An 18,638-nucleotide genomic window follows, 5' to 3' on the forward strand; every position below is an offset into this window, starting at 1 on the left:
TACTGACCATGGGGAAAAAGACTTATTCAAATTAACCAACACACGATGCGCCTGGGTGGCTCAGTTAGTTAAGCGTCTGACTTCAGCTCAGGTCATGATCTCGCAGTCCATGATTCTGAACCCTGAGTCAGGCTCTGTGCTGACAGCTCAGAGCCTGCTTCGGATTCTGTGTATCCCTGTCTTCTCCCTGCCCCTCCCCCACTCGTGCTGTCTCTGTCTCTCAAAAACGAATGTTAAAAAAAAAAAAAATTAACCAACACATACCACATAGGTAAAACAATACATATCTACCCATCTGTTTGTGATGCTGGGATAATCCACATTTTATGCAAATATGAATATATATACCCTATGTTTTCTAAAAATCTGCATCTAGTTTTGTATATTAATATAACAGACCGGACTATGAGAATTCATCAGCCAACTCCTTCATATTTTCTTAAAATACCATTGTGCACTCCTCACATCTTATATTTGTATAGTATCATTTTTCCGAAACTCAATGTTAAGTATAGATCTTCCTTAACTTATGGTGGAGTTACATCCCAATAAACCCATCATAACTTGAAAATATCATTAAGTCAAATGCATTTAATACGTCTAAGCTACTGAATATCATAGCTTAACCTACACTACTTTAAATGTGCTCATAAAGCATTAGCCTACGGTTGGGCAAAATCATCTCTCACAGAGCCTTTTTTATAATAAAGTGTTGAATATGTCATGTAATTTATTAAATACTGTGCTGAAAGTGAATGGCAGAATGTTGCAGGTGGAGGGGTTGTTGACCCTCATGGGGCTGACTGGAAGCTGCAGCGGCTGAGGCCCACCCTCATGAGAGAGTGTCATGGAGTGTATTGCTGGCCTAGGAAAATACCGAACTTCAGAATTCAAAGTACAGTTTCCGTTGGATGCGTACCACTTTTGCACCACCGTAAAGTCAAAAAATCTTAAGTCAATGACTGTATGTATTTTAACAATATCTCAGTATTCCACTAGGTGCCATGAGGAATTTAAAGTATTGGATAGAATTTCTCTGATTCAAAAGACTGTCCAATCTGGTTGAGGAGTCAAGACCAGGAGTCAAGACTTGATTACATAGCTTGTAATCAAGTAACAAAGTAAGTGAAGTGGCAGGATTTGGACAGTAGTTGAATGGGTGAAGTTAGGTTGGGAAATCATATTTTTGCAAAGAATGAGCATAGCCCTAAAGATAAAACTAAGTGAAATATAATGAAGAGATGAAACTATCTTGATTGAGGGGGTACAGAATACTGGTAAGTATTATACAGAATTAGATGGTTTCAACTTTAAAAATCAGGCAGACAAGTTTCACCCAAGTAAAAGCAACTTGAGTATGAAGTAAAACAAGTTTGACTTAGGAGTTGGTATAAAGAAATAAGAGAAACAGATCACAAGTAAATGCATAGAGAACACATCTTTAAGATCCAAAATCTAGGTTAAACAACCTCTAAGATTTAACAACAAAAGTAGTTCACATAATGGTTAATAGCACATGTTAAAGTAATACTGTCTGAGTTCAAATCCAAGGTCTACCACTTACTAATTATGGGAACTCAAGTGAGTTATACAATATTTTTGTGGCTCAATCATCCGTAAAGTGGGACTAAAAATAATAAGACCCATAAATAAGTTAATACACAAGATTAAATGAGTTAATATAGATAAAGTGTTAAAAATGGCCCTTTGGCACATAGTAAGTGCTATGAAAATGTTGGCTATTAGTGTTTGTAGAACTCACCATTTTCCTGGTTTGAGCCCAATGACTTCAAGTTTCTTACATTGTCCACTACTCTCTCTTCATTGCTTGCATTATATACCATAATGCGTGGCCCTCTGCAAAATAGGATATTGTATGTCATATATTGATACTATTTAAACACACACACACACACACACACACACACACACACACACACACACACACACCAGATGAGAAAACAGGCAATAATTTCCAAAGACAGATGGACTGAAATAATCATCTTTTTTTCCCCTGCCAAATACCGGAAATTTAATAGCAAAGAAAAAAATCCAACTGAGAGGAAATGCTGCTATGAACCATTAGCTTTCATAGAGAGGTCCTATTACAAAGAAGGATCTAAGAAGCTTGGTAAAAATGAACACTTTTCTAAAAACAGTGTCTTTTTGTTATTATTGACTGTTTGTCTTTTAAAGAAAAAGAAAACTAAATTAATCATTTTGGTCTTGCATCTGCCCAGGCCAAGTTCTGGCAAATCAGGATGTGGACTGACCTCACTGGGATTTTTTAGTCATAGAAGGGTTTAATTTGGAGACAATCCCATGCAAATTATGGTAAAACTTTGATAAAGATGGTTTATTTTGCCTACTTGATTCCATCTTTATTCATGATGTGGCATTTCTAATACAATACAAGTGTACTGTCGTATAGATTTCAATTCCTAGGATCAAGTGGCAAGTGCACTATCTTCATCATGAAGTTGACTGTGAAAATATTAGTAACTTAACATCATACTCTAATATGCAGAATTGTTTTACATATCAGTGAAAATCTTGGAGGAGCATTCGCTGAAAATTAAAAAGTGACAGGGAGAGAGAGAGAGGGAGACGCGGAATCTGAAGCAGGCTCCTGGCTCCAAGCTGTCAGCACAGAGCCTGACATGGGGCTTGAACTCATGAACCAAGAGATCATGATCTGAGCCGAAGTTGGACGCTTAACTGACTGAGCCACCCAAGCGCCCCAAAAGCTTACTTATTTTTGAAAAAAAGTTTAAGCAGGGGCGAGGCAGAGAGAGAGGAAGAGAGAGAATCCCAAGCAGGCGCCACGCTGCCAGCACAAGGCTTTATCCCATGAACCGTGAGATCATGACCTGAGCTGAAATCAAGACTTGGTCGTTCAACCAACTGAGCCACCCAGGCACCTCAAATAGATACTTTATTAATAAATATTCTTATAATGGTGGTGAAATAGAGCCTAAACTAAAGGGACTACTATATTTGTATTTAAAATATCAGATCTATAATTCAGAGACTAGTATTAATTAAACAAACCATACACTTCTGGCACACAGACTACTACTTACTGTCCATCTGTGTTTCTAGCTTCTTGTTTTTCTTCTTTGGAGTTTTGTGCGGACTCTCCAGTAACACTGCCAAGGGCTGAGTTAGGATCGTTTTTCAGTGTATTTATTATATCAGTAGATCCAAAAGGAATATCTTGTGACTTCACAGAAACATTTTCAGCCTCAACTTTAGGCACCTCACTCAGTTCTTCCTTTTCATCTATCTCTTCAAGGCTACGATCAGAGCTTATTCCAGCTACAAAGAAATGAAGATATAATCCTAAATATCAATTTGCCTCATTCTTCCTATGCAATCCTAGCAAGAAAGGAGTTTTTAAAATCATAATTAGCTGGATGGACTCTTTTAAATGCTCATCCAAAACTAATAGTGAAATACTCTTCTAATGGTGAATAATCAAATTAACATATAATCAGATTATCTCAGACACATACAATTCTAAAAATAATATGCTATCGTGCTAGGTTTTATTCATGGTAGAAAAAAATAAATTATTTAAACTCAAACTTCAAGCTATATATCTGAAAGTTATCTATATATCTTTAGATTTAAATGATTGTTACATTTATGCATAGGTCTAAATGTAAATGAAAGGAACATGAGATTTTTATATTGTCTACAAGTACACCAAAAAACTTGACTCAGTGGTTATCAGTGCTCACTACAATGGAGAGTTCTCTGAGTCCCTCTTAAAAATACTGATGTTCAGGGGTGCCTGGGTGGCTCAGTTGGTTAAGCGTCCGACTTCAACTCAGGTCATGATCTCGCGGTTTGTGAGTTTGAGCCCTGTGTCATGCTCTGTGCTGACAGCTCAGAGCCTGGAGTCTGTTTCAGATTCTGTGTCTTCCTCTGTCTCTGACCCTCCCCCACTCATACTCGGTCTCAAAAATAAATAAATGTTAAAAAAAAATTTTTTTTAAATACTGATGTTCACCCCCTCTTCCACGCCTGTTAAACCAGAATCTCTGATGGAGGGAACCAAAATCTTTAAGGTTCCTGAGGTGATCCTAATACAAAACCAGGGTTAAAAGCCACTGCCTTAGATGCTTAGTAAAATTTTTGAAAATACAAATGAGTATTATACAATGAAAATTATTCTCTCAGTTTGATTCTCAGAAGCAATTTCCTTTAACAGATTTTTCCTATATAGTATTGGAAAGTATAATGAGCATACAAGCAGATATACATACTCATGTTTCCTTTTTTTTGTTGTTTATCTAATATAAATGGAAGCATACTATACCTGATGTTTTTCACCTTCTGCTTCTCCAGTTAACTGTATCTGGAAAATTGTCCCATAACAATATGTGTGTGTGTCTGTGTCTGTGTGTGTGTTTCTTTTCAAAAGCTATGGCTAGTATCTCAGTGTATAAAAATGTGTTTTATCATTATTCCTTAAGCACCAACAACAAGTGGCCAACAGGCTAAAAGAGGAGACATCCTAACTGGTGCCCACACTAGCTGTGAAAGTTAATTTAATCTAAAGAACGAGGTTCTGGATCTTCACTTATTTAAATATAATTTAACACTTCCATTTACATAATAGCAGCTGAACAAACTTTAATTTTACCACAATAGAAGGGGGAGGAAAGGTGGCATAGCATTGGATTACAGAGATCAGCACAGCCACAAAATTTAATAAAAACTTCAACACGTTAGAAGAATGTTTAGGGGCACCTGGGTGGCTCAGTTGGTTTAGCTGTCGACTTTGGCTCAGGTCATGATCTCGTGGTTTGTGAGTTCGAGTCCTGCACTAGGCTCTGTGCTGACAGCTCAGAGCCTAGAGCCTGGAGCCTGCTTCGGATTCTGTGTCTCCCTCTCTCTCTGCCCCTCCCCTGCTCACGCTCTCTCTCAAAAATAAATAAACATTAAAAAAAAAAAAAAACGTAAAAACAAAAAAGAATATTTAAAGTATTTAAAATGTATGTCTTTAGGGGCGCCTGGGTGGCGCAGTCGGTTAAGCGTCCGACTTCAGCCAGGTCACGATCTCGCGGTCCGGGAGTTCGAGCCCCGCATCAGGCTCTGGGCTGATGGCTCAGAGCCTGGAGCCTGTTTCCGATTCTGTGTCTCCCTCTCTCTCTGACCCTCCCCCGTTCATGCTCTGTCTCTCTCTGTCCCAAAAATAAATAAACGTTGAAAAAAAAATTTTTTTTAAATGTATGTCTTTAATTTTATCTCTAGGTGTATCAACAAAAAATTTTGCTATTTATGCTGTTTAAAAACTTTATTTTTTAAAGTTTATTTATTTGAGAGAGAAAGAGAAAGTGTGCATGAGCAGGGGAGGTACAGAAAGAGGGAGAGAGAGAGTCCCAAGCAGGCTCCACTCTGTCAGCACAGAGCCCGATGTGGGGCTCAAACTCATAAACTGTGAGATCATGACCCGAACTGAAATCAGGAGTTGGACGCTTAACCGACTGAATCGCCCAGGTGCCCCAAATATGGAGACTTTTAATGACAGTTTGTTGCAAATTTAAAAAAAGATTACTCAACAGAGAAAAATATTAAGGAATTTAAGTGAATTTTTTAAAAATATATTTTGGCAAATCTTGTTTTATTATGATTTGTGAAGGAGTCATTATGATACCAATGCACAAATATTATGTATGTAAAACAGCATATCATATCTGTGTAGTAAGAGTATATTTACATAATTTGAAAACTGTGTATTGAGAAAATGAAAGGCTGTTCTGATTTCGATGCAAATGTGTTTTATAAATGGCTCCTTGGCATATAATAAGTTCTTTTGCAAATTAGATTAACTGAGGTAACATTTAGCAAATTATTGATTGTTATCCCTATTTCTCTCTTGCCCATCAAAAGTTATTTCACACAATTTTTCCTTAAATATGGGGCCCCTTAAAGAGAAACGGGTCTCAGTCGAAGTATAAAGAATGAGTTACGTGTTTCAAAAGTCTTCTCAAATTATTTTTTCTGAAATTTTATAACTTGCTAGCGTCATATGGGCTTGCTTAAATATATATGTTTTTTAATAGCTTGAGGAGTATTCCTATTCTTAAATGTCTTAGGAAAGGAAGTGATTCTTTTTAAAAAAATTCAAATTATCTGAAAGAACTTTCAGAGTTGGTTGGGTGACTAGCACAAATTTCCCCAAGCTTTGAAAAATAATAAATCAAGTTTTTTTGTGTTAACAGAATTATATGAATCAGGCCACATTTTAGGACCACAATAGAAAAAGACTGGGTAAAGGCTGTGAACAATGAATAAATTCCACCAATATTGTAGCACAACTATTGTTTTGTAGCTTCATAAGTTCTAATGGAAAAATACTCACTTTCAAAGAATACAGTGTTCAAAATCTTTGTGAAGTTTTAAGATCCAACAACTTCCAAAGTATAAATGTTAAAAAAATTACAGAAGTCATCTTTTTAAAGTTTAATTATTGCATTTTTTACCTTTTCTTAGCTTTATATGATATGAATATTTTTCATCTTAAGTTTTTCATTCCCGCTAAAGAAAGCAAAACTGAAACAAAATATAAAATTCAAAACTTCTTTAAAATTCACAAAATGTAATATGTGTAAATGAAATTTAAATACTAAGCTTTCATAAGCTTTCATATTTTTGTTAAGTTTGTAGCATTTTACTTTTAAATTATTAAAGCTTATAGGGGTGCCTGGTGGCTCAGTCGGTTAAGCATCTGACTCTTGGTTTCGGCCCAGGTCATGATCTCATGGATTGTGGACTTGAGCCCCACGTCAGGCTCTGTGCTGACAGAGCGGAGCGCTGCTTGGGATTCTCTCTCTCTCTCCCTCTCTCTGCCCCTCCCCCACTGACACTGTCTCTGTCTCTCTCAAAATAAATAAATAAACCTAAAAAAAATTATTAAAGCTTATAACTTCACTGCGACTTTTGGGGTACTTTGCATATTTTTCCTGGAAATGACTGAAACGGCAAAATAAATTATCTCTCTTTGCTAAAATAAAATCATATTACATCCATTCTGGTGAACTACTTTTTTAAAATTCATTCATTCATTCATTCATTCATTCATTCATTCAGAAAACGCTCACTTTGTCAGACACTAATGCAGTTGCTGCCAGAATAGTTTTCTTTCTCTTTTAGAAAATGAGATACAGTTTACCTTCAGTAAAATTCATGATTTTGGGGATCCATTTTGGCATGCTTCATTTTGATAATTAAAATGTTCTATAATGAATACAGGTATATAGTTGAGTGACCACCACCACAATCAAGACACAGATAGAACAAGTCTATCCATCTCCAAAATCCCCCATGCCCTTTGGTGATCATCCCTTTCCCCAACCCTAGACCCTGACAACTATTACCCCCTTATAGTTTTGCCCTTGAAAGAATGTTATATAACTGAAATCATAGAGCATCTAGCCATTTAAGACTAGCTTCCCCCTTTTAACATTACATGCATTTTAGATTCAGCCATGTCATTGTATGTATTATCCATTCCTTTTAATGGGTAGGTGATATCACCAATGTTTGCACTGACCACAGTTTATCCAGTCCTCAGTTAAGGGACATTGGGTTGTTCCTCATTTTTGGCAATTATGAATAAAAATCCTATAATAATTCATATGTATGTTTTTGTGAACAGAAAGGTTTTCATTTTTCTGGGAAAATACCTAGGAGTGGGATTTCTGAATTATATAGAAAATCAACGCTTAAATTTTATTTTTAGAAACCTGCCAAACTATTTTCCAAACTGGCCATACAATTTTGTATTACTATAAGCAGTAGGTGATAATATATTAATTTTAAATAATTTTAAATAAGGACTCATTTTGAGTTAATAAAAAACTGAATAAAATCATTTATGATGAAATTCAAATATTACCTGACTATAAATTTTTGCAATCTAATAACAAAATAATTCCAATAATTTACTTTAAAAATCCCAATCAAAAGCAATCCTACAGAAAATAAGCCAGGCCTAGATAACAAAAAAGTAGTTCAAGAAAGAAAAAAATACATATATACTTTTATATTCATACAGTTACACATTGGAAACAACAGAGTTTAAAGAGTTTTGCCAAAAAAGCAGAGAGCCAAATAGCAGAAAAGCTGAAATCCTCCAAAGCCACTCATTTTATTCACCTTACACCTTGCATTATTCATCTATATGGTCAGGGAAAACATCAAACTCTAAACCTGTAATGGAATTTCAAGTGAAAGAGGGAAACTACTATTTCTTTGAGGCATTTTTGCACATGGGATGACCAAGTAACCAAATTTTTCTGTGGTTACATCTTACTCTGCATCAAACAAAGCACCAGGCAAGAAAGGCCTGGTCACCTACGTGTCAGAGATGCTACGGCCGCCTCGGGTGTTCCAGGGCACTCCGAGAGAGAGGCTTCATCCGGCGATCTGGGCACAGTGCACTGTTCGTGACTGGGGAGCCCAGGGCCAAGGGAGGCTTCTGCCAAAGAAGTAAAATCTGTGGAAATGGCACTTAGACAACAGAGTTAAGGCAAGCAGAGAACAAGAAGCATTTCGAAGAAATCAGATTTGTTAGCTCACAATTATCCACGCATTAATCAAGAAGAGGTAACTAGAAAAAAAAAAAAAGGAAGAGAAAAAGAAATAGATATCAAGCAAAGTTTGAATAGCAGTCACATCTTTTTTTAATACTTCTGAATCTTCTCATTTCACTTATATAGTTTGAAATTATTTAATACATTTCCTTTGTGGAACAAACAGTATCAATGATACTTTTCTGGGTAGGACTTAAGAAAAATCACGACTAGTTATATAATGATAATATTTTTAATCACAGAGGACAGGAGAATTCTTATATAAGATGTGTCAAAATCTCAAATTCCTAAAAATCAGCTAAGGATTAAAGATTTAGGAGCATTTGGTGCGCCTGAGTTTTTGCAGTGTTTGTGAATCTTAATTATAAAAATTAAGGCTATACTGAGTAATTTTCTTACCTATACAATTATCCCCATGCTAAAGTAGTAGCATAGTAATATTCTATTTTTGGCTAGACATTAGTCACTCATATTCATTTGTATCTAACTTTAAGTCTAAAAATTAAGAAATGTTATCATATTTATTCTTGTAATAGCTACTAAATAGCTATTATTAAAAATATTAGGAAACAGCATTCAATCAAATTATTTTATTTTTACTGGCATTTCATTTATTTGGGAAATCCAAAATCAGACCATACAACAGAAAATATTTCGTGATAACAAATTTTTACCACTAAATGAGGACACTTTGTGTATCGAATTCATACCTAGAACAGTCGCGTAAAGAATGGTACTTTACACTTTGGTGTAAGTTTTCTTCTGAACACACTAAAGTACGTTCCTAACTAAAACATGTCATTCGTCTTGGGAAGGACATTGACACCCTTGACACTGTACAGGGTAACCTGACATTGCATAAGGCAAGCTCTTAAGGTACCATCACAGAACTGGAGTCTTGAGTTCTGCCAGTTTCATACTCAACCCAGGGTGGAAAAGTTTTCATTTCATAGTATAAAATCTGGGAAATAGAGTCACAGCATCTGCATCTCTTTCACAGGCAGAGCATTATAACTAGATTCATTCCTCAACTGTCATGAAAGATCTTTGTCAGTACCACATGACTGTGGGGCAAAGGTGTCCTACCTGGGTTGGACGGCCCCTCGGGACAGTTGGCTTCCACAGCACTGTCTGTAGGAACTGCACGTCCCGCCTGCAGGACTAGAGGACAGAAGCGGCACACCTTACAAATAATCACACTCACAAATGGAACAAATCTTTAGTAGGTTAACTTCATTCTTTTTCTGTACTTTAGGGAAAGAGAGCCCTGAGGCTTTGTTAGAAGCCATCTCACTATCCAACTCTGATACAACTAAAACCTCCATGGATTCCCCTTCCTACAGGTAGTCAGCCCTGGGATGAGAGTGTCCTTCTGAACAGATTCACGGGGCTGTACAATTTTTTTCATTTTATCCTGTCGTCTTGCAGCTTTTAAAAAGGTAGTTAAGTAAGAAGAATCAGGGACTATCTAAGTATTATTAAAATTAATTAAAAGCCTAAGTTTAAGTATTATCATTTAATGAAAGGACCTGATTTATAACCTATATCACTTTCTTTTTTTTTTTTTTTTTTCAACGTTTATTTATTTTTGGGACAGAGAGAGACAGAGCATGAACGGGGGAGGGGCAGAGAGAAAGGGAGACACAGAATCGGAAACAGGCTCCAGGCTCTGAGCTGTCAGCACAGAGCCCGACGCGGGGCTTGAACTCACGGACTGCGAGATCGTGACCTGGCTGAAGTCGGACGCTTAACCGACTGCGCCACCCAAGCGCCCCCCTATATCACTTTCTTGTCTGTATTAAACAAGACACAACACACATGTAACGTTAATGGGAAAAATAACGTTACCAGTCACATGATTATCTTCATCACTTAGAGGCAGGGGCATTTTGGAGGGTGGGGAAGGTGCTTTTCGCTTTGTCCTTTTCAAAGATGAGTTGCCAACAGATGTACCACTGAGCTGCAGCGAGCCGGTCCTCACTATGCCTGCTCCACAGGGATTCTGGAAAACAAAATGACCAGACACAATCTCTATTTAGAAATTAACAGCAGGGGCACCTGGGTGGCTCAGTTGGTTAAGCGTCCGACTTCAGCTCAGGTCACGATCTCGTGGTCCGCGAGTTCGAGCCCCGCGTCGGGCTCTGGACTGATGGCTCAGAGCCTGGAGCCTGCTTCCAATTCTGTGTCTCCCTCTCTCTCTGCCCCTCTCCCGTTCATGCTCTGTCTCTCTCTGTCTCAAAAATAAATAAACGTTAAAAAAAAAAAAAAAGAAATTAACAGCAAACTTCAGGAAGACACCGACCTTTACATCCAAGGCACCACATACCAATATGAAACAGGAGAGTCATTCATTCCAAAAACATTATGGAGTGTCTGCCATGTGCCAGGAGCAGAGCTATGAGATTGATATGTAAAGTAAAATAAAATATGGTCCTTCTCAAGAAACTTAGGCTGGGATGGGAGCATGGCATACAAACAACCAATTATGAGCTAGTTAAAAACTAGCTTCCAAAGAAGAATATAAAGAAAATATTGGATGTAAAGTAAGAGCTGAAAAAGGAAGGATATTTGTATATTAAAACAGCTGCCTTGATTAATGTTTTGTTTTGGCTTTAGTACTAATGTATTCATGACAAACATCTCAAAAATTTATATGTCTACCCAAGGCAAGGTCATTTGAGGTCACCGACTCTATACGCAGCTAATGGCTAACGCTCACATTCACAGCATGTGACTGTCAGCAGACCCTAAGACAGTCAGTCCTGCCTCAGCAGGCTGCCGGGTGCCTCCTGGCACACTGCCACGTCTTCTCACTCTTTCCAACTAACCTGCTTAAAGGGTTGTTCATAGTTTTTTGTCTCCAATTTCTCATCTCCCACTTGAACCCTTCCAACCAGATATTGCCCAACTTTCGATCCATTAAAGCTATTCCGAAAGTCATCAAGGACCTCCACCACGACTAAACTAGTGGTTAATTCTTAGAACTCAATTATTTGACTTGTTAGCAGCATTCAACAAAGTTGACCACCCTCTTAAAATCCTCTTTTTCTTAATTCCAGATTACTACGTTCCTACTCTGCATAGATCCCAACACCGTTTTCTTTTATGGTTCTTTTTCATCTCAGGCCTTGGATGTGTTTTCTTCAGTCTCTACATTCACTCTGTTGGTAATCTCCTCAATTTCCTTGGATTTATGTATTATTCATATGCCGATTAACTCCAAATTTACATCTCCATCCTGGACCTCTATCTGATCTCCACTTAACGTCTAAGGCGATTTCCACCAAGGCATGTCTAAAACGGAGATGCTGATAATCCCTCCCTTCCACTCTCCTGTCAAAAATAATCCTGTTCTCACAGTCTCTGTTTCAATACAGAGTAAGTCATTTCTCCATTTGTTCAGTCCAGTAACTTTGGAGTCATCCACATCCCTTCTCTCTCACACTCCACATTAAGTCCATCCTGTTGGTTCATCCAGCTTGACTGCTACCACATCGTCTGAATTATGATCAAGAATCTTCCAACTGGACTCTTCTTCCCCATTGCTTCCCTACAGTCCTTTCACAACATACCAGCAAAAGGATCCTATTAGAACATGAGTTCGATTAGCTCACTTTGTTCAGGACCAAGTAATGGTTTCCCATCTGGCACAGAAAGGCCAAAGCCCTTGTGATGACTTCTAAGGTAGCTAACCACCTGGCCCCTAGAGCGCTCTGACCACCTCCACCTCCAAGGGTGGAATGATTCACGCCACTGCAACCACACTGGCCTTCATGCTGCTCCTCAAGTGTGCCAGGAGTGTTCCTACCTCGGGTGGTTGTCCTGGCTGTTTCCTGTGCCTGCCATACTCTTCTGATAATTTGATGTCTTACTACATCCTCATTTTCTTCAGGTCATTTCTCAAATGCCACCTTTTCAATGAGCTCCTCCCCCTATATTTATCCCTTTTCCCAGCTTGATCTTTATAATCAGCATTTAATAGCTCTCCAACATCCCACCTAGTTGGCTTATTCACCTTGTTTATTGCCTGCTTCCACTAGAATTGAGTGTAAGAGGAGGGATTTTTTTTTTTCTTCCTATTTTGCTCACTGCTGTATCTGGAGAACAATGCCTGGCCCACAGAAGTTTCTCAATACCTATTTGTTGAGTGAATGAATGAATGAAATACTGTCATTTCCATTTGGAAACAAGAGCCTTTGGAGCATGTAAAGCCTGAGTTATTCCAATCTTTAGACTATACAAGTACACCTAACAGAAGGGAACGAGTGCATTAGAGTCTTTCATCTTTATGCCTTGTGACACACCAAGAAAAATGTAGCAAATTTTACTATTTTGTAATTTCATAATATGCCTGTCAGAAAAGAAAGGAAAAAGAGACGTTTGAGTCAGTTGTCATCACTGTCAGTTGTGCTAGGTACTAAAAAGGAGGGCAGGTCATCTCACGGGGACAGAGCACAGTTAGGTCTACAGTGGCAGGCACTTGAAGGAACACACCTCTGAGGTTAACACCTCTTAGCAAGGGAGTGGACAGGGTGGCACCTGGCTGACCTGACTGTCGTCAAACCATGAAACTTCCTCCAAACCAGCGGTAGCCACCAACCTCCTCCCCCCTCCATACTCCAGTCCTTCCTCCAGAACTTTTCAGACCTCTCCACAATCCAGCAAGGAAAGAGTTAAAGCCTGCCACCCAAACCCAGATTAATCCAGTCAATAAAGCCAATTCTGATTAAGTCTCAGGGCCAACACTCATCCCCTACCCCCTCCACAGTAGATGTGGGGTCAGATCCTCAAGTGCAATTTAGATTTTTGAAAGAATCGGGAGAAGGATCTTTGGCAATCAAGAGCTGAGAAAGAAATGGATTATACAATACAGCTGGATGAGCAGGATTTAAATATCATTTTGAGTAGAATATAAAATTTTCTTCTTATTGATTGAAGATATATCTCTGTGTTCAGAAACTTTCATTTGCTATCTTATAACAAAATTAACAAACTGAGGGGTCTTTTAGGAAAAAGGCCAAAAATTCTCCTAGAACAATAAAGCACTTCACTTTTCAAAATAATGCTGTAAAAATCAAAAGCAGTAGAGAATATGTTATTTTATTTCTTGGATGAATTTACTTACGTAAAGCCCTATTAAGGCATGCCTTCTTACTTTCACAGAGCGAGTTTACCAGCAAGAACACAGTAAGTGATCAATACGTAATTGCTGAGCGCACAGAGTTGGGGCAGCATTTGATTTTCCTCCTACTTCCATGCTGAAAACTTATTTCCCATGCTTTGACAGATTGCTTTCATGAGATCTAGAATATAAACCCGTGTTCCCCTTCAGGCCAGATTCCCAATCACTGTCATTTATTGGTCTTTCTTATTACCTGATAAAAGCAGTCACGACTTGAATTAGCCATGAATTTCTCAGATAATAGTATCCATTTAGGAGTTAGAGCTCTTAAATTTTGCTCATAATAAAGTAGACAGTATAGAAATTAGAAAGGGAAGAATTTATATACACAAATTTATAGGAACCTGTCCATTACTCAAAGATAAAATAAAAATAGATGCATATATTTCATTTATGTCCCTAAAGGTCTAAAAATAAGGTAACTTGTTTTGTACAGGATAGTTATATTTCTATGGACCAAGGATTTAAAATCGCCAAATATACAGATTTTAGTTTTACAAACACCAAAAAAAATTGATAGTATTTATAAAGACAATTAAGGGAAAAGAAGAGCAAAGCCATGAACATTTTAAAAGAGCACGTATTTTGTAATTTTACCCTATAGAACTTAACTCCCTTTACCCGATTTTGCAAGTGTAACATGGACATAAGAGAACATACATTTTTAGAGCTACAATTGGATCAAAGACTAAGAAGGAAGACATTAAGAAAGACAGCATGATTGTCATTGAGTGGTACCAGGTAGACATACGTGACCTGTCATAACCAATTCTGTCATATAGATTCTTTACTATAATTCTTTACTATAATTCTTTACTATAATTAATGCTTAAAACTTATTAAGTTTATGACATAAATATAAATTTAACAAATTATGTAGGATGGCCCAAAGGCAGGAGTTTTCAAGGAATAAGAATAGTGAGTTTAGATAATGAGCAACAGATTAATGACAGAAATATAAGTTTGTCCTGAGGTACAATAATATTAGCGTTAGTGTTCAAGGAAATAACTTAACATATATTTCTTGTCTTTTAAGACAGGGAGGCAAGAGCTTCTCCCACCCCTTTTTTTAAGACTGTTAGAAAATAATTTCAATCATCTAAGAAGGAAGGGTAAGGTAATAAAAATCAAACTTGCAGTTATTTTGTGTTAAATAAAATATCACTAATAAGACCAAAATGTTCGAGAAACCTCGGGCCTTGAAAGGATGTTCTGTATTTATTGTAAACATCCTCTCTTGGCTAAAAGCATGCAAGAAAAGAAGGGGCATTTAAGTGAAAAGACCTAGGTGTTCCTAAAAACCAAGAAAAGTGGTGTGTACTGAGGGATGTGGGCAGAATATACATAGCTGGCACATAAGAGTAGAGAGGCTCCTAACCCAAGAAGGACTCCTGGTAGAAAGCAGGCTCACTAACCCATCACAGGGGCTTACATAAACACATCATGAATTCCCATATAAAATTCTAGGGAAACAAAAGCAAAAACGAACTACTAGGAGCCCATCAAGATAAAAAGCTTCTGCACAGCAAAGGAAACCATCAACAAAATTAAAAGGCAACCTTCGAAATGGGACAAGATATTTGCAAATGACATGTCTGATAAAGGGTTAGTAGACAGAATCTATAAAGAACTTATCAAAGTCAACACCCAAAAAACAGATAATCCAGGTAAGAAATGGGCAGAAGACATGGATAGACATTTTTCCAAAGAAGACATCCAGACGGCTAACAAACATTTGAAAAGATGCTCAATATCACTCACCATCAGGGAAATACAAATCTAAACTACAATGATATACCATCTTAGTCCTGTCAGAATGGCTAAAATTAACAACACACAGGTATTGGCAAGGATATGGAGAAAGGGGAACCTTCTCACACTGTTGGTGGGAATGCAAACTGGTGCAGCCACTCTGGAAAACAGTATGGAGCTTCCTCAAAAAGTTAAAAATACAACTACCCTACAACCCAGCAGTTGCACTACTAAGTATTTACTCAAAGGATACCAAAATACTGATTCAAAGGGACACATGCACCCTGATGTTTACAGCAACATTATCAACAATAGCCAAATTATGTGAAGAGCCCAAATGTCCATTGACCGACCAATAGATAAAGAAGATGTGGTATATATATGTACGCACACACACACACACGAATATTAATCAGCCATCAAAAAGAATGAAATCTTGCCATTTGCAACAATGTGGATGGAGCTAGAGTCTATTATGCTAAGTGAAATCAATCAGCGAAGGCAAATACCATATGATTTCACTCCTGTGTGCAATTTAAGAAACAAAACAGATGAACATAGGGGAAGAAAGACAGAGAGAGAGACAGACAGAGAGGCAAACCATAAAAGAGACTCTCAAATAAGGAGAACTAAGGGTTGCTGGAGGGGAAGTGGGTGGGGGGATGGGTTAAATTGGCGATGAGCGTTAAGGAGGGCACTTGTGATGAGCACTGGGCGTTATATGTTAAGTGATGAATCACTAAGTTCTACTGCTGAAACTAGTATTACTCTATACGTTAACTACCCAGAATTTAAATAAAAAATTGAAACATTAAAAATAAATAAAAATAATAAAATGCTTTAAAAACAAAAAAAGAAGGAAAAAAGGTGAGGAAGGCCATCAGTGTCTAACCAGCAGTGTTCTTAAGCCCCAGTTTTCCTGTGACCTTCAGGAGTATACGCCTAATAGTCTCCTATCTCTTCTACTCTTGCATTAATTAGGCTTGAGCTACCTGGTATTTTTAAGTGTGAGTTTGTGTCTAACTGGAGAGAGGCTTCCAGAGGGTTTGCAAGTTGGAAGGCAGCCTAGTGTGTTATGAAACAAATGAGCTTTGGAGACCATGTCAGGACTTCAACCGGGGAGCATGGCCATCTAGTGTCTCTGCAACCTTCAGTCTCCTCATCTATAAAGTGGGAAAAGTAACAGCACCTACACTTCAGAAGGGGCTGGATGCTTAAGTGAAGTGACATGTGTGAAAACTTAGGATAGTGCTTAGTATACAGTACCTGCTCCGTAAATATTAGCTAATATTACATGCAGCTAATCTATTTTAAAGTATGTGAATGTGATCTGTAAATAAAATAAGCAAACAATAGTTGTAATGTAGAGTTGGAGTGAAAAGCATGGATAAAAGGAGGTACTTACTCTAAGATTTTTGTATTTTGTCTGCAGTGTCCGTGGTGGTGAAGAGTCCTATTAGTCTGTCTGCATTATAATCAACCTTAAAACACCAAGAGCCCCAGCATTCAGGAACTTGGGGTTAGTCCACTGCGTAAGCCAAATCTATTGTGTTTAATTCGTTGTGTGTAAAAATTCCTCCTCTAAGTCACCTCAGGCAACTCTATCCTACCTTAAAGGAATTTAATGAAAGCTCCATACTTAACACCAACTTATTAATTCTTGGTGATGGGTATTGTGAATATATATAATAATACGTAAATTTGAATATTTCATACGTTTAATGTAAGGAATTAAAGTTGAAGAACTGTTTAGAATGGTCATTAGCTTTCAGCACCAAGATGCATTCTCTTTCGTCAAATTAGGACTGAAATTTTTTAAAGGAGGTTGAGATTAAACTATATTTAAATCCAAAGAGTTTACAAAACAAGAACACAGAGATGTTTCTACTTACTAGGGGAAAACGCTTTGGTTAATAATTAGAGATGTTCAATTATTTACTTTAGTTGGAGTCCCTAAGTCTGCTTGCCATTAGGGAAAACTACATCCCTGGCAGGAATGCACATCACTGAATTTTACAGCCTGTGAAAAGGAAAATACTGCACAGAGAAACAGAGCACACTAGCGAAAGCGGCAAGGTCAAGTTGAAAACTATGCCAGATACTTAATCCCTCAGAATTCACACCCAGATCAGGATTTACTGGTTCAAAATGCAACTAAATTTAGCTGAAGAAAATAGAATTGAAAGGCATTCAGTAGATTTACTGAGGACTAGCTCAGCACGAGTGATTAGATCACTTTCTAATCACAGGTGAATTTTAAGATGTGGATCATAGAAATCAATATGTTTTGTATAAAAGACTTAAAAGAAAGAGTACAAATAGAAAAATGAGACAAAATTTGAATCAAAGGATGGAAATACAGTGGCCCAACTTCAAGGACATTGTTAAATGTTTCTATTAGAAGCTGTTGGGTTTTTATTTGTTTATGATTTCCACATGTAGGGAGGGAAGGGTTAGAGGAGAAAACCTAAGCCATCCCTTGAAACTGTCTTAAAACTCTTATTTTCCTCCTTCTAAAGAGACAAATTCACATTATCCTTCTCCAACCTGGACATTCTCTACAAATGCTATGACATACTATTTGATTTACTATGAATTATATCTCAATGACTGAACTTCTACGTAACTAACTGAAGGTCAATCTTGAACTCTTAACTCTTGATGGAAGAACTTTTTCTAAAATAATTTTACAACTTAGATAATAGGTCAGTTTTCTTAAACTTCCAAATGCATAATTATAATATAATATATGTAATACAGAAGTATGAGGTATCAAAATGAATTTGCAAAATAAGCAAAGCTGTAAAGGGAAATTGTTTGTAATCACAATGAATTCAGTATTACTATTGATTTGATCATAAAATTAGCACAATCTCAAAAGATGCAAACAATGCATTCATTGATGGGGGGAAGAAAAGAAAAAGTACTGTAAATCCCAACAGATGTAAGTCACCGCATAGAAGTTTTGGTGTCCAACCTTTTACACATACCTTTATGCCTTTATACACTGGCATATGTTTTTTGACTTATATTGGATGAAGGCATATATGCCAGTTTATTTCTTTCTTTATGAAGTTTTATTAAATGTGTTAGGTTTT

At 37.2% G+C, this 18,638-nt stretch overlaps 1 protein-coding gene across 13 annotated transcripts in view; it reads right to left on the bottom strand.

Moving 5' to 3' along the window:
• Positions 1-18,638, bottom strand: part of COBLL1 (cordon-bleu WH2 repeat protein like 1) — a 172,767-nt gene that overhangs the window by 14,564 nt on the left and 139,565 nt on the right. For 9 of the 13 annotated variants that reach the window (XM_045480040.1, XM_045480039.1, XM_045480047.1 and 6 more), the window contains 5 exons: positions 10,455-10,608; positions 9,693-9,767; positions 8,372-8,509; positions 3,084-3,318; positions 1,763-1,857 (listed from right to left, as the gene is read on the bottom strand). In XM_045480040.1, the coding sequence (XP_045335996.1) occupies positions 1,763-1,857; positions 3,084-3,318; positions 8,372-8,509; positions 9,693-9,767; positions 10,455-10,608 (697 nt within the window). The remainder of the gene's footprint in view (positions 1-1,762; positions 1,858-3,083; positions 3,319-8,371; positions 8,510-9,692; positions 9,768-10,454; positions 10,609-18,638) is intronic. The other 4 variants (XM_045480044.1, XM_045480042.1, XM_045480041.1 and 1 more) reach the window with 2 other exon arrangements.

Source organism: Leopardus geoffroyi, chromosome C1, assembly GCF_018350155.1.
Source record: "Leopardus geoffroyi isolate Oge1 chromosome C1, O.geoffroyi_Oge1_pat1.0, whole genome shotgun sequence".
Classification (NCBI taxonomy): Eukaryota; Metazoa; Chordata; class Mammalia; order Carnivora; family Felidae; genus Leopardus; species Leopardus geoffroyi.